The following is a 16235-nucleotide window of genomic DNA, read 5'->3' as shown; positions in this document are numbered from 1 at the left end:
TAGACCTCCTGTTACGTATATAACCAACCAAGTTAAGGTGCAAGAAATTGTGCTTTAAATGTAAAGAGAAATGAGATCGGAACCATAAGTGTAAGGCCTTCAACCGTTTACAGTTGGTCGACGACAGTAGTGAGAGAGCAGTGGTGAAAGTGGAACAGATTTAGATTCCTCTGAAAAAAGATGAGGAAGAAACCCCACAGCCATAGGCCCCAAAAGAAGAACCGAAAGAAGAGAGTGAAGGGTCTTACCATTCCATGATGGACCCCCGCAGGCTGAATGCTATGCAGATAGTGGGAAAGATCAATGGAAGAAAGGTGGTTGTCCTTCTCGATTCAGGGGCAACTCACAACTTTATGAGCATGGAAACGGTCCAAGCTGTTGATTACCCTTTGACCCCGTAGTTACCTCTGACAATTCTAGTTGGAAATGGGTCTCGACTGTCATGTTCTCATGCTTGCAAGGACGTGGACCTTACATTGCAAAAGATACCATTCAAGGTCGATTTGTTGGTTCTCCCCATTAGTGGTAGCTGGAACCTTTAGGAATCATGTCATGAGATTTCAAAAACATGACTATGATTTTCCTAAAGGAAGGGGGCGACAAGCCGGTCACCTTGACAGCTGTCAACACCAATGTTGAGCCAAAGGCCACTTTGAAATCTTTGGAGGCTTAACAACCCGCATACTGGGTAGTGGCAATGGCCACAGAAGTACCCGAGAAAGAAGAGCAAGAATACCCGAGAAAGTCCAGGCAGTGTTGGATAGGTATGAAGATGTCTTCGCGGAACCTAAGGGTCTTCCCCCGAAAAGGTCCTATGATCACCAGATAATTATGGCTCAAGGAGCTGAACCCGTAAACGTCAGACCATACAGATACGGGTACAGCTAGAAGGCAGAAATCGAGTGCCTAGTTAAAGAAATGCTCGAAGGTGGCATAATTAGGTCAAGCAGCAGTCCCTTTTTTTCTCTCGTCCTCTTGGTAAAGAAAAATGACAACACTTGGTGCTTTTGTGTTGACAACAGAGAGCGTTAAATGAAGCCACTGTCAAGGATCGGCACCCAATTCCTGTAATTGACGAATTACTAGATGAGTTAACCGGAGCCACAATCTTTTCGAAGATAGACTTACGGGTAGGTTACCATCAAATCCAGATGCATGTGGATGACATCTCCAAGACCACATTTAGAACACATGACGGGCACTACGAGTTCCTAGTCATGTCCTTCGGTTTGACCAATGCACCTGCAACTTTTCAGAGGTGTATAAACAACATTCAGAAGTTACCTCAAAGACTTTATTTTGGTTTTCTTTGATGATATCGTAATCTACAGTCGGAGTGAGGAACAACATGTGGAACGCCTCGCCACAACTCTTCAGATTTTGAGAGAAAATTGGTTGTATGCAAAGATGTCCAAGTGTAGTTTTGGGCAATCTTTCATCGGGTGCCTCGGGCATATTGTGACCCGAGAAGGGATTCGGGCAGACCCTGAAAAACTACACGCCATGGACAAATGGCCACTGCCAAAGATTTAAAAGGGAAGAGAGGATTTCTTGGTCTTACGGGATATTACAGGAGATTTATTCAAGGTTATGGTATCATCACCGCTCCTCTTACCCAAATGCTCAAGAAATGAGCCTTTCAGTTGACAGAAAAAACAAGGTCTGCCTTTATAGACTAAAATCAACCCTCATGACCGCGCCTATGCTTACGTTACCGGACTTCAACAAAACCTTCACAATGGAAACCGATGTATGTGATGTTGGAGTAGGGGCGATACTTGGTCAGGATGGACATCCCATTGCGCATATGTCCAAGGCCCTTACTAGCCAGTCCAAACCCCTCTCAACCTATGAGAAGGAGTTGCTTGCAATAGTACTCACAGTGGAGAAGTGGCATCCATACTTGATAGGGCGCAAATTTGTAGTCAAGACGGATCAGAATAGTCTGAAATATATGCTTGAGCAAAGAGTCTCTACCCCAACACAACAACGATGGCTAGCAAAGTTACTTGGGTATAACTTCGAAATTGAGTATAAAAAAGGTCTTGAGAATACAGCAACAGATTCTCTATCTTGTCTAACTGAGCAGTTAATGACATTATCTGTAGTGGAAACGAGTCTATGGGACAAGTTGGCCACCAACCAACAAGCAGATCACAGTTTATAAGGCTCATCAAAGCCTCCATTGAGCAAAACCTAGGATCGATTCCATTGTACTCGGTTAAGAAAATTTTTTTGTACAGGAAAAATGAGCAGTGGTTCCTCCTTATTTAGAGCTCAAACAGGAGCTCCTGCAGCATTTCCACGATTCACCGGCTGCAAGACATGAAGGGGTTGCCAAAACCCTTAGCAGAATAAATGCCCAATTTTGGTGGTAGAGAATTAAAGCTGAAGTGAAGAGATATATTAACAGTGTATGGTTTGTTGAAGGGAGAAATACGAGGCCATCAAGCCTCCGAGACACCTGAATCCACTCTCTATCCCCACAAAATCATGAACAGATATAACCATGGACTTCATTGATGCCATGTCTCGATCAAAAGGCAATGAAGCAGTGTTAGTAGTGGTGGATAGGCTCACAAAGTACAACCACTTTGCACCTTTGCCATGTTCATATCAGGGGCCTATTCTGGCTAGTGTGTACCAAGAGTATGTCAGAAAAGTCCACGAGATGCTTCAATCTGTAGTTTGCAATAGAGATTCAATTTTTATGAGTGCGTTCTGACAGAACTACATGAAACTGATGGGTACAACACTGAACTTTAGTACAACCCATCACCCGCAGACTGACGGGTAGAGTGAGATTGTCAATCAGTCCCTAGACACATATTTGAGGTGCTTTCATGTTTTTTACGTTACACGTCTCAAACCACATCATGGAGACGTGCCTACATTGGTGGAGCAAGTACCAGATCAACTGCCTACTCCCCACCGAATCCTCAAGCACAGATATATGAAGTTGCAGGGAAGAACAAGGCATGAGGTACTAGTTGAATGGGAAGGGCCTGATAGAGGCACTTTGTGGGAAGAGTTTGGGTCGGTGGTTCATCGCTTCCCCTATGAAGGAGCTTGGGGACAAGCTCAATTTAAGGAGGGGGGGATCTATTACGGACCCTACTCTAGGTCCGAACCCTACTAGCACAGAACAGGTAGAGACCAGCCGGTGCGGGCATAGACCCATGGCCATGTGGGCTCAATCACTTCAGAAGGATTCAGATCCAGCAGAGGAGGTTACATCGGCACTTGGACAAGTTGCAGTGGGAGGAGTGGAAGGAGCAACTAAGGTCGAGTGCATGCAAATCAAGGGTACTCCTTAAGACCTAATTGGACCAAAGTTAGGACTCCCTGGTCTAGAAGAGTCTACATCTATTACGAGTCCCGACCCACGATCCAATGAGACGATCTAGGCCAAGGTAAGGGTGGGCATCGGGCCGGGCCGGCCCGATAGCCTGGGTCTTGGTCCGGGCCCAACCCGGCCCGTTTAAAAGTAAAAAATAATTTTTTAATCATAAAATATTTTTTAAATATAAAATATATTGATTAATAATAAATATATATTATTAAAACAAAAAAAATTAAAAAATATATATTTTTTAAACTTAAATGGGCAGAACCGGGCCGACCCGGGCAGGCCTATCAAGCCCGGCCCGAGCCCGGAAAATCCTAGCCCGGGCCCGGCGGCGGCCCGGCCCGACGCCCACCATTAGGCCAAGGAACCTAGGTGAATTGGCTAGGCCACATGGGTCTAACATAGCATCCAAATTCCGAAGTCTGGGCAGCAACCCAGACGAGGTCCCCACCTTGGGCTCACAAGGCTCAACGGCGGTTCATTAGATTAGGGGCATCACGCCCAATCTGCTTAAGTTCTTTGCTTATTGCATTTCAACTCTCTTTGTAAATATCGAAATGGATTATGTCTCATTTTATTCAAGCTTTGATAGAGCGTGAACCTGTTCGTTCCACTTGTGAACCGAGTCACAGTAGGATGTATATAAGATTTTAGCTCTTTGTAATTGGGATGCTTTTTGGAATAGAAGAATTCATTTTTGAATTTGCATTCTCTCTGCTCACCCGAGCTCTCCTCTCTCCCTCTCGCATGCCATCTCCCGCTGTGGTGCTCTCCCTTCTCCCCTCGCGTCCCCTTGCTTTTGATGCCCTCCCCTTCTCTTCCAACCCTTGTGGAATCCGACACCTTCCTTGGCGATGACTTCAACATTCTTCAACCGACGGCCTTCTCCTCCTCCTTCCTCATGTCTCTTGTCTCTCCTCAACCCCTCGGCCTAAGGAACGACGGCTGTAGGATCCTCAAGTGCTCCGACGGTTGTGGCTCCTCTTGACCACGCATCTACCCAACAGAAGATCAAGAAGACCTCGGTGCCTTCTCTTCAATCACACAAGAGTTGAAATGCGAAGTCTCATCTCGAAAGATTGAAGGAGAATGTGCAAACGGGCTACTTCAATATCGACATTCCTTTAAGGTTAATGGTGAACTTACTTTGAATTAGACGCTCTCATACTAGCCAAAATTTCTGTCATGTATAAAATTTTTAGGGAAATATTTTTGTATAGATTTTAAGTTAACACAATTTAGAGTTGTTTGTTAATTCTGCATTTATAAGTACTTTAGAGAATTGTATTTTCTCATAAAAAATGGCTCAAACTTCTACACTCATGTACATAAGTTTAACGAAGTGCTAACTTAAGACACAGTTGTACCTAAAGGCACATATGTGCATAAACTCATTAAGAGATATTTCTGAACTACAGAACAAATACAAATGGCAAACACACATAATAAATGAGTTTTCAATATTCTAATTTATTCACCGAACCTAGGCATATGAGATCTTCATGCACTAGGTTGGTTTTCATGATACATGATTTTAATGACATCAATCTCATTTTCCTCAACATCACAAGTATAGTTTTTTTTTTTTTTTTGAAATGCCTTTTGTCAATCAATTACCAATCTTTGGCATGATTTTAGGTATTTAATAATAACGTCATCATCAATCATTTGTCTTATAAAACTGTGTCTCAGACTTGTGTGTCTAGACTTGTCATTATTCTTTAATTTTCATGCCATGCATTTTGTTGATTGATTGATACAAAATATGAAGATCGCTCAATTTTTTTTTCTCCAATATGTCTTGTTAGATGATATGAGGAAATCCAAATTGGCCCCATTGATAAGCAGTTAAAAGAAAAATCTATATAAAGATCAATAAAAGGCTGAAATTATGCTATCAGAATGAAGAGCTCGTTCTAGTTGGCTATTCTAATACTGACTTTGCTCATAATAACAATGACACCAAATCTACCTTTGGTTGTATTTTTCTTGTTAGAGGTAGAACAAACGTTTTGTTTTGTAAAAAGATAAAGTTTTGTTGTTCAATTTTCTCAAAAAACTCAATATACAATCTACAATATTGTGACCACATTTGCTTAATTATAAAAAAGATTTTAAATTATATCCTAATCAAGAGCTAGTAAAGTTATATTACAATAACCAGAGAGGAATATCATTGACAAAAAATGGAGCTAGGTTTGAAAAACATACGCATAATAGTTAAATATAAGTGCATAAAACCATTGAAAAGAATGAGATAGATAATTGAGTTACACTAAAGAACCTATTTTGAAAGAAGGCCCATAATAGTGAGATCAAGTTTGCGATGTCATGCCTAAGTAGGTTACATTATATTATAGTCATGAGCCATGTTTATAACTATCATAATAGATGCATCAGAAACCAGAAAATGTTAGCTAAGACACACTAGTTATACAGTTTTAAATTCATTAGTTATACAGTTTTAAATTTTGAAAGAGCACTTGTATGTAAGCGAAAAAAACTGTCATGAAGTTTACATTATGAAAATAAACACATTTTGTGGGTCTGTATGAGCAACTACCTACGCCTGCCTCTGCCTCTGCCCCTAAATAGATGAGAGGGTCAGCTCATCCATTACAATAAACTACAGGATTAGCGAATAAATGACATTAATAGAGAATGAAGTCCCGCTAACCTTTTTACCGTAAGATGTAGGCAGCACGAAAAACCAAAGGGTCCATAAGACCCCATTTGGTTCCTTTCACCAGTGAACACTGCCTACTTGGCAAACCGTCAGGCTGACTTGGGAACCGTCTGATACAACGAATACATCCGGCCATAAGTCAATGTTGGCCCAACTTGCATTTGACTCGGTTCCACTCGGCCTAACTTGCAGTAATTTATTTGAATACTCGACCGAATCGACGAGTAACTCGCTGACCCAGTAACCCGATCCGAGTATGGATTTACCAATCACAGAGCAATACATAAGCCCTTCTCTTTGCCTCTTTTTTTTTTTTTTTTTATTTAAACGGGCTACATTCGGTGGATCGGGCCTCAAAAGTTTCATTTTATGCCCGATCCGAGATCCAAGACCCATTTTCAGTTCGGAACCGCCGTTACCAGCAGCTGCAAGTCTGGAACCCACAGGCATCCAATGAGTGGGCCCCACTGAACAGAAAGACGTCCGTCCGTACTGTCACTGCCTCAGCTCCTGCCACGTTTATCCATCTAGAAACGTGTCGAGCAAATAAAGGGCTTCCTGGTGCCGTCTTTTAACTTTTCAGGCCCAGTGGGGGGAGAGAGAGAGAGAGTTTAGGACCTCGTTTGATTCGAAAATTTACCTGTTCGTCCCACCACATTCTCCCGTTGTAGTGATGCTTTAGAAAAGACTTTGACTTCCGGGATATGGCCAAGGCGCGCACCAATTAGACGTCTACCTCTCTCTGTCTCTCTCCCTCCCCGCTCTCTCTCTTCCGGTCGATGGATGCGTCTGCAGCGGCTCCTAGTATGATCACGGGTGCATTTCTCTCTTGTTCTTTGGTTCTTCTTTGTTCCTTATGCATCGGAGTGTCTGATGCGTAGCTTTCAGATGATATGCTTGTTTCCGTTTTCTTTGGTTGTTGCTTGTTATATATTTGGATCATTCCTTCAAAACCCTAATTTTTCATTCTCCTGTGACCTGTTTTTTGTTTGGTCTTGCAGATTGGAAGGTTTTGTGAAGGTTATTTTCCGGTTTAAGGGGTAATGTTTTATTGAGCATGTCGCATGATCTGCTTTTCTCAGTGTTTCAGTATGTTTGTTAATTTAGATTGGTGTTTTCTGCCTTTGGCTACGTCTTGTTGATCCTATTGAAGTTTCTATTTGAGAGCAAGAGAGAGAGAGAGAGAGAGAGAGAGAGAGAGAGAGAAGCTGTTTTGCTTTTTATGATCCCGTGTCCTCGTTCTCTCGGTTTTCTGGTCTTCTTTTCTTAGTGTTGGTTGCTGCTCGAAGATTATGATGCCACTGCTGTTGACAAGACTGCCAAAATCCTGACTCACTGCATACTGGTATCGTCTAGCGAGATCAAATGATGTGTTACCAAGCTGTCTATGGATGTGTCAGTGTCCATTTGTTACTGTATACATGAAGAAAAACGTCATGGGATGCTTACAAAAAATATTCTTCAGGTTGATATGCATAGTAGCAACCCTAACCAATGAAACAATTGTTTAATTGGCATCAGATATCCATCTGCTGATTCCTTATTCATATGCTATAAAATGACGGATAGGTGGTTCATAAATCCCTAACTGGAAGAGCTTGTTGTGGCAGCTAATCTGGACCATGTAGAATTTGACATAAAAACAAAAAGATGTAGTTCCATAGCTATGTCACGTGACTGCGGAGTGCTGGTGTGGATGCGGCAATTTAAAAAAAAAAAAAAAACTTAGGTGCGGGTGCGGCTAGGGTGTATATAACTATATATGTATATAAATCATATGTTACATAGTTATTTAACTGTTCAGTAGTATGTATATAAATCATATGTTACATAGTTATTTAACTGTTCAGTAGCCTTATTTATTTATATTTATATATTAATTTTTTGTTTTAAAGATAATTTAATTATGTGCACATTTAAAATGGTCAGTTTTGACCTGGTTCGGCTCACCAAACTGAACGTTGCTGTGTCGGAGAAGCACCAGCACCAGCATTGACACAGATGTGGCAGCCATTTAGAAGCACCAATGTGACATAGTTCCGTAGTTCATTGAATTATCGTTGTGATAAAATGCAATACTTTTTTAAAAAGTGGTATGTTTGTATGTCCATATCGGATAACTTTTTATGTCAATGTTTGTTACCTTGAGATGTGACAAAAAACCTGACCGTGCTAGCATGCTTTCTTCTTTGTCATTGATCCTTAAAAAAAGAACAATACGCCAATACTGCTGGTATATTTTATAGTTATTAGTTTAATAGCCATTATCTCTTTGTAAGGCCCTTTCTTCAAGATCTTTTTTCTTTTTGTGTTTTTCAGTATTAGTGGAGTGTTTAAAATGCCAATTCCATTTTCATGCTTGGCAGTTGTGATTTTTGGAAATACAGTTGGTCATGTGAACCTACTTCGGCAGCACAATCAAGACAAAGTTTAGAACTTCTCATCTTTGTCATTGTTGGGAAATCCACCAGATAGATAAGTAATGATATGAGTGATTGAGCCAGGTCAAATCCATATGTTAAAGTCGAGCTAAATTGGAACCATGGTACAGCCAAGCCAAGTCTAGGCCCAGGTTGTTTGAGGTTAGTTGTTGTCACCATTGGTTGTGTCTACGATGTAACCATCATGTCCATTTCCATTTCCTCAGGAAAAGTGGTTGTCATTTTCCTATCTTCAGGACCACTGTACAAGTAATGTTTGATGAGGTACTTATTTTTACATAGGATTGGATGAAGCCGGTGGATTCTGGATTTACAGGATTTTGATGTATGGGCTTTGCATATTTTCATCTGGTTGTACACATTGGTTAAATTAGAAAAAATTTGGTGGAAATCTATGTCACACGGATACGGGTACGGGTATCCTATGGGTGCGGGTACGGCAATTTTCAAAATTTTAGGATACGCGGACACGTCGAATTTTATATTTTAAAAAATTAAAAAAACATTAAATTAATAATTCACTCTTACAATCTCATAAGTCATAAGAAAGAAAGTCTCAGATTCTCAAACAAAACATTGTTCATGACCAATCTCATAAGTCATAAGAAAGAAAGTCTCAAACAAAACAAAGAATGTCGAGTTAGTAAAGTGGTTCGGATTGGGTCTGACCCAGACCCAATCCAAAAAGTATCCTGCCGTGTCCAAGTGTCGGTATCCAGGTGTCGGAGTGTCGACACCGGTACTTGGCCCATTTTGAAGTGTCCGTGTGACATAGGTGGAAATACTATTTGACTATTCATTGTTATTTGATTTTTAATCAAACCTCTTGGCATTTGTCGTAAGTTGTCTTGGAGAACCAAAGTGGATCTCCTGCAGAAAATGTGTCATGTTCAGGTCAGATGACTAAGTTTGTGTGGCAGTTTCTTCTCTTGAAATAAAAATACTGATTGGTATAAAGTGTTGTCTATCTCCTTCTTTACAAAAATCCTGTCTCAACCACCTGCAGCTACTTTTTCCATTTATCTGCACAAAGATTTTACAAAAAGGATAGGTGCTTTATTAAGGCATGTCTAGCTATCTGATACAATAGGCAAGTAGTAAATCTTCTTGATGGTCAAACTAATATGTTCATCGTGCATCTACATATAATACACCATTAAAAATTTATTTGCACACTTTCACTTTTGTAAAACTAAAAAGTAACGCAATGGCAACCTGTGGTTTCCAAATGACAGTTAATTAGTGACCTTTGGAGAAATGAAAATAATCACTGATTAATTTCTGGTTTAGTTCCCATATTACTTGATTGATGGCATTGTCCAGAAGATGCATTATCAATCTTCTTTTGTTGCTATGTCTTTGAGCCATTTGTTTATTCTCTAATTGAAATTTCTGAAGCCGGATGAGGAAATTATTGCATCTCCTGAGTTGGTGTGTGGTTGCTTTAAAAATGGTAGGTACATTTACTTGGTAACACAGTACCTGAAAATATGGTAAGGGAAATTGCAATGAGGTACTTAGGCTGAGAAAAAGGACCTATATATCTTATAGTTTTGCTGATGGAATTATTTTGACTCTCCATTTTGGTGGATATGTAGAAATTTGTTCTTTTAGGTGTCTCGCAGCACAATATTAAAAAATATGACACTTTTTGACATTTTTTACTTGGATTCTTGTACATAGGCATTCCTGTGTTGCTTTTTAAGTGAACATGTTATTTTCTTCTATAATGTGTATTTTCGGCATTCTCATTATTTAACGAATGATGTGCCAACTAAAAGTTCCTGTTGTGGAACATAGTAAAGCGATGCTTGAGTATTTTGTAGAACATAGTAAAACGATGCTTGAGTATTTGAAGGATAAGGTTGGACAAGTAATTGGGTATCCATTAGCCCATTCTGCTGCTTAAGACCAGGCTCAATAAGAGTCAGGTCCAGCTCAACCCCAAGATCAGGTGCTAGGTTTTTTCAGGTACATGATTTCTGTGGTGTGTTTTTCCTTTTCATCTTTATGTCATAATTTTTATATTTTTAATACGTTCGAATCACTAGGAACACTATGTTGTGTTTTCAGTTTCTAGTTTTTTCTTCTAAAAAGGTTAATATTCCACTTTATAATCATTCTATTACTTTGATGTCTTGTTAGAAGGGTTAAGATAAAAAGTGTATAATTTATGTAAGGTTAGATCGGATTGAATCCCAATCAACTAAGTGGCTAGACTAGGGCCCATAGGAGTCAGGTTTGATCCAGTTGGCTTGTTAACCAGTCATGTAGTTGGGTATTTTTTCTGAAATTTATGAGATTGCCAAACTTCTGCAGGCCACTAATCAGGCTGCTCTGACTCAGCGTCTACTTGTAAATCCTAATAGGATAATAAATGTGTAGTGCTTTGTTGTGAGTGCATAATATGAAGCTTTCCCCTGCGAATATCTGATGAGATGCGAATTTTGATCGGCTAACAGCTTTCGCTCATCCTGTAATTACTCTGATGTTATGCGAATTTTGATTGAGCAAATGATGATATTGACTATAATGAAAAGTAAGGAATGCACGTGATACCTTTTATTTTTTTGGATCCTGAAGACGCTACATCTAGGTTGAGAGACTTTATCGCTCACTCAGTGGCATAAAACCTTGAAGCTAGTACCCATTCTCGGGCCGGTATATTTTACCTTAAAACTCCAAAATTTTTGGTTCATTTTTTACTTAATATGTTGGTTGGGATGCGGAAGTTCAAATTCCCCATCTTGTGTCTTCTTTTCCTTTTTCTTTTCTTTCTACTGTTTTCTGTCTACCTGGTGCATTTAGCTATGTAGGTCTTATATCTTGATAGTTATAAATATAGAACTTCCACTAAAGATTTGACAGACTAGGAGATTTGGTGGTCCATAAATAGTGTGATTACTTGAAAATTTGAAATGTTGTTTGGAGAGGCTTGGTGGAAGTCATGACTGTAGGGCGTTTTGCATATAGGCCACAGATTTGCAAAACAATTCCCAGTACCGTATCTTTCTTTGAAGAAAATGGTAGGAGGAAGCATAATTGCTGTTGGAGTGCCGAGCGGATCATGTTATAGTTGTCAATATTCTTGCTGCACGGAGGTTTTTTAGTTTCAAATTTCAGATTAATTTCCATTATTGTCTTCTGTTGATGGTTCAGATTTGTGAACCACTGGCAGGACTGTGGAGTGTTGCCGTGAACTGCTTGTGAATTTTCTGTTTTGCACTGTTCTTTGGAAGTGATATGCTTCTTCTTTTACTGTTTTGGGATCTTTTAACAGAAAATTTTCTTGGAGGGAAAACAACAGGTCAAAATATGATTATATGGAACTTTCAAATAATTCAAGCACAATCACATTTACAAACCATCTTATACTAGTATATGAGTAGTGAAAAGAGGTTAATGGTTTCTCTTGCTTGGAATAGTCGTGCTACATCCACATCTGGTGAAAAGAACAGTATATGTTTGAATATTTAGAGCTAAAGCTGATGTTCTTTTGGTGATAGCATGAATCTTCCCAACGACCTGTATGGTGAACATTGTTAATTTCTTAGAGCATTTCATACTCTCAGTTGTCTTATTGTCTTTGTCTGAAAAATGCCAATTGTCAGAATGCACTCATGTTGTTCTAATCAGCTGTTGGCTTCTATATCAGTTATACTTTTTGTAGCAAAATGCAAAATTTGGATTCAGGTTTCATATTGCTGCAGTGCACTCAGTGTGAAGTTACAACAGAGGATGTATTTGTTTTGAATGCCAGATATATGTAGTGACTGCTACTTTAAGGTGACTTCTTTTTCCAACATTTAGGTGATTCTTGCTCAGTCAAACCGGATTCCTTGTAGTACGGGTGTTATACTCTGGTTTCATCATGGACCAGTCAGGACAGCAGCAACAGCAGCCTGTTATGGGTGTTGTGAGTGGAGCTCCTCAAATGGCATATGCAGCTTCTCCTTATCAACCTGCTCCAATCGTGGCGCCTGGTGGTGGTTCCATTGTTGGAGCTGTGCCAGCACCTACACAACCGGCAGCACCGTTTGCTGCTTCCCCTGCTCAGCTTGCTGCCCAACATCAACTTTACCAGCATCTTCATCATCAACAGCAGCAGCAGCAGCAGCAGCAACTCCAAGCATTTTGGGCGAATCAGGTCCGGGATATTGAACAGACAACCGATTTTAAGAATCACAGCCTGCCACTGGCGAGGATCAAGAAGATAATGAAGGCTGACGAGGATGTTAGGATGATTTCAGCTGAGGCACCTGTAATATTTGCCAAGGCTTGTGAAATGTTCATTTTGGAATTGACATTGCGATCATGGATTCACACCGAGGAGAACAAACGGAGAACCCTGCAGAAAAACGACATAGCTGCAGCCATAACTAGGACAGATATCTTTGACTTCCTTGTTGACATTGTACCGAGGGATGAATTGAAAGAAGAAGGGCTTGGCATCCCGAGGGCTGCTTTACCTGCAGTAGGAATGCAGCCAGATGCCATTCCATATTACTATATGCCTCCGCAGGCAATGCCTCAGGTAGGGGCTCCTGGAATGATGGTTGGTAAGCCAGTCGATCAGTCAGCACTCTATCAACAGGCGCGTCCTGTTGCTTACATGCCTTGGCAGCAGCAGCAGCAGCAACCAGCCCAAGCACAACAGCAACAGTCTCAGCAGCAGCAACAACAGCAGGCAGCAGACAATGCCTGAGTTTGTCAATTTCTGCTGGACATGTTGAATTAATTTGGAATCGAAGTGTCATAAACTGTAATTTACTAGATTGTGTCTGGTGTGCCTTGTGCGATAAATCATGTTACGGTTGTTTGCTCCATCACTGACAACAAAGAATTGGGCAGGCGGAGTTCAGGTTATATTCTGCACTGTAGTGGCCTCCTGTGAACACCTTGGCTGGGGTGTTAGTTCGATTTATGGTAGATTATTGTGCGATGTTGGACTTTTGAAGTGTTCTGTTCACTTTGAAGAGACAGGACGTACTGGTCCATTTCGATTATGTTTGTCCATCTTTCTTTGAGGGCAGACTCAATACAGCTGTAAGCATACAGCTGTAAGCATAGGTGACAGTAGCCATAAAATGCTGTGGGGTGATTTTATTCAAAATTGACCATTTGAATGTGATTTATTTCGATTGTGTTCCTATCTACCAGCCTGGATTGTATTTTTTCAGAACCCATAAAAAAATTACTCATGTTGTAAGGCAACTTTCTTTAAAAGTTGCAACCTAACCAGTTTTCCATGGTCAAGTTTAAGGAAAGGGTATCGATGCCAGTCTTAGTTAACGGTTTGAAAAGTAATGTTAAATCCAATTCGAAGGAGTTGGATAATGGCTTAGTAGAGCTTTGATTTTTGGCCCGCCCTATGCTCCAAACTTAACTTTTTCCTCCATTTTCATTGAGCCTTTTAAGTGTGATGCCTCTTACCGCGAACAGCTGCACGATGGATGGAAGTGGTTCTGGCAGGGGGCAGCGTAGAGGGCATTGCCACGTTTGACAGCAATAACATAAAGTTCCACGAATCTGTTCCCTCAATCTTGAGGTAGATCATATAAACTTTCATGAGTCTGCTTGAGACCGATTCGTATAATTGTTTTATTAGTATGTCAGCCCGTACATCTTCCACGCCGAGCTCCCAAAAATCCAATCCGCAATTCGCAGACATGAATGACAACATTGCTTTTCTGACATTTCCTTAGCGTCTTCCCTTTTTTCCCCATCTGAAACTGTTGCATGAGCACCAGTAGAACGCTATAGCTCTCTCTGGAATTAATCGGACATCCTTCTTCCTCCACAACAGGAGAAGGAAGGCCGGCTCTCATAATCGGTGACGTAGACAACACCTGGATCAGATCACGCCTTATTTCACCAATCTTTGTAAAATGAATCAAATTAATGAATAGACACTGTAATGGAATTGCTATTATCTTCCCGAAAGGTTGATGCAGGCAATTAGGAGGACCAACTCGTAAAACCACACTTTCTGCTACATGAACATCTACAATTATTCTGAGGAAACTGGGAAAAGGTAGGAAATAACAGGAAGTTCAAGGAAAAGCAATGAACTAATGATGTCCTTCAATTTGGACTCCTACGTCAATGCAAATGTACAGATGAGAGAAACAGGAAAATGGCAATTACTCATAACTAAAAGTAAGATTAACAACAGGAAAATGGCAATTCATAACTAAAATGAATAGTAAAAGGTAAGTACCATCTTGATAATTTTCATAATCAAGATGATTCGACAAAAATGAGTGTTTTCTATTCTCGAAGGACTGAGAAGTATATTTGGTTCAGCTCGTGTCAATAATGCATGTTTCCTTCGTTTCATCATGTATGATTCTCGAGAGAATTAGTTCATGGAAGACATTTTGGCTGTTGAACTCTAAAAGGCTCTTTTCGTTTGGAAGTTATAAGCCACCTCAGGATTACATTGAAATTGTGTTTTGCAGTCCAAAAAAAGATGGAGATGATAAATCCACGACTGCAAATCCAAATTAAGTAGCTACCTGTGAATTTAATGGAAAATGCCGCTCAACTTTTGAGACAAACAACAAAGAACAAACCCACATTTAGACCCCATCAAATAAGCCTTAGGTTGTGTTTGGCAGCACCAGAATTAAAATCCTGAGATTTTGATCCGATGATTTTAATCCTGGAATCAGTTGAACAGGAATTTGCATCCATTCCAGAAAGAAGTTTTGTTTGGTAAAGAGGGATTTTAATGCTAGAGATTTTATTCAAATGTTTGTTGATCCCTTGGAGAAAAATAATGACTACTGGCATATGTGTGGAATACATCCAATTGAAGATCCAATTTAAAGTTGTTCAGTCAATGAACATAAACTTCTCTGTTTTGTTCATGAACATATTGGAATTATATGACTAACCAAAAAACAATACAGCAGCATATACCTCTAAATCAAGAGGAGAAAGAAACCATAATTACCATCTATTACATGCTTTTCTCAAGGTCACGTCGGAGCCAAGGCCTCTTGTATGTGAATAAAAAACTTATACACATGAAGCATGTGCCAGCTGCTAGGGAGGCACAATAAGACAAAACTTGTACACACTAAGCATATGGCAGCTGTTAGGTAGGCACAGTAAGAAAACAAGAACACTAAAAAGCGAATATACCAGCAGTTGTCAACATTATCGCCTGCCCACAATGAAATCCAATGACGAGGAGTTGAATAGAGGAAGAGTGAGAGGGGAGATAGAGTCACTGCAATGGAGTCTTCTGGCCTTTGCCTTTTTTATTGGCTCTCTCTCTCCATCTCTCTCTTGTAGACAATAGAAATACTAGCAGAGAGGACAAAGCTCTATTTTGGTGTTGCAGAAGGGGTAGGTATTATGAATTAGGACGAATAAATTTGGGTAGCGGTTGTCCACAACCCATTTCAAGGAGGCATCACTGTGATGGGATGGAGTTCTATGTCTCCCACTCTACTGAACAAACTCTCCTGTGTGGTGGTGTTGAAGAGTATATGGGTGTGAGCTACGAAGAGCATGTAAGAGAACATGAGGGGGGAAGAAAGGTCCAACGACAACCCTTGGAATGGCTGCCCATATCTTGAGGTAGCTATTAAATTTGAACTTATTTTGATATTTTCTAGGGGGGAACCCTTGCTTTAGCTCTACCCTTACCTCAAGAGTTGGAAAAGTTCTTGACAGCAGAGACGATGCTTGCGGTGTTGAAGAATGTTTGTTCATGAGCTGTGAAGAACAAGTAGGGAGAGGTCCAGTG

General features: G+C 40.3%; 1 protein-coding gene across 2 annotated transcripts; it reads left to right on the top strand.

The window, feature by feature from the left end:
• Nucleotides 1–6627: 6627 nt before the first annotated feature.
• LOC116264182 (nuclear transcription factor Y subunit C-2-like) lies at nucleotides 6628–13626 on the top strand. Of its 2 annotated transcripts, none has more exons than XM_031644254.2 (3): nucleotides 6628–6851; nucleotides 7037–7075; nucleotides 12287–13626. In XM_031644254.2, exon 3 carries the CDS (start codon nucleotides 12348–12350, stop codon nucleotides 13179–13181), a length of 834 nt encoding a protein of 277 aa, XP_031500114.1. In that variant the 5' UTR covers nucleotides 6628–6851; nucleotides 7037–7075; nucleotides 12287–12347; the 3' UTR covers nucleotides 13182–13626. The 2 variants fall into 2 exon arrangements, with proteins under 2 accessions (XP_031500114.1, XP_049936491.1); XM_050080534.1 differs by having other exon boundaries at nucleotides 12237–13626.
• Nucleotides 13627–16235: the final 2609 nt, after the last annotated feature.

This window comes from Nymphaea colorata, chromosome 11, assembly GCF_008831285.2.
Source record: "Nymphaea colorata isolate Beijing-Zhang1983 chromosome 11, ASM883128v2, whole genome shotgun sequence".
Classification (NCBI taxonomy): domain Eukaryota; kingdom Viridiplantae; phylum Streptophyta; class Magnoliopsida; order Nymphaeales; family Nymphaeaceae; genus Nymphaea; species Nymphaea colorata.
This window is presented reverse-complemented; position numbering and strand designations above follow the sequence as displayed.

Bases quoted from the DNA above. Each gene is read 5' to 3' on its own strand.
- LOC116264182 (XM_031644254.2), top strand. From the start codon at position 12,348: ATGGACCAGTCAGGACAGCAGCAACAGCAGCCTGTTATGGGTGTTGTG.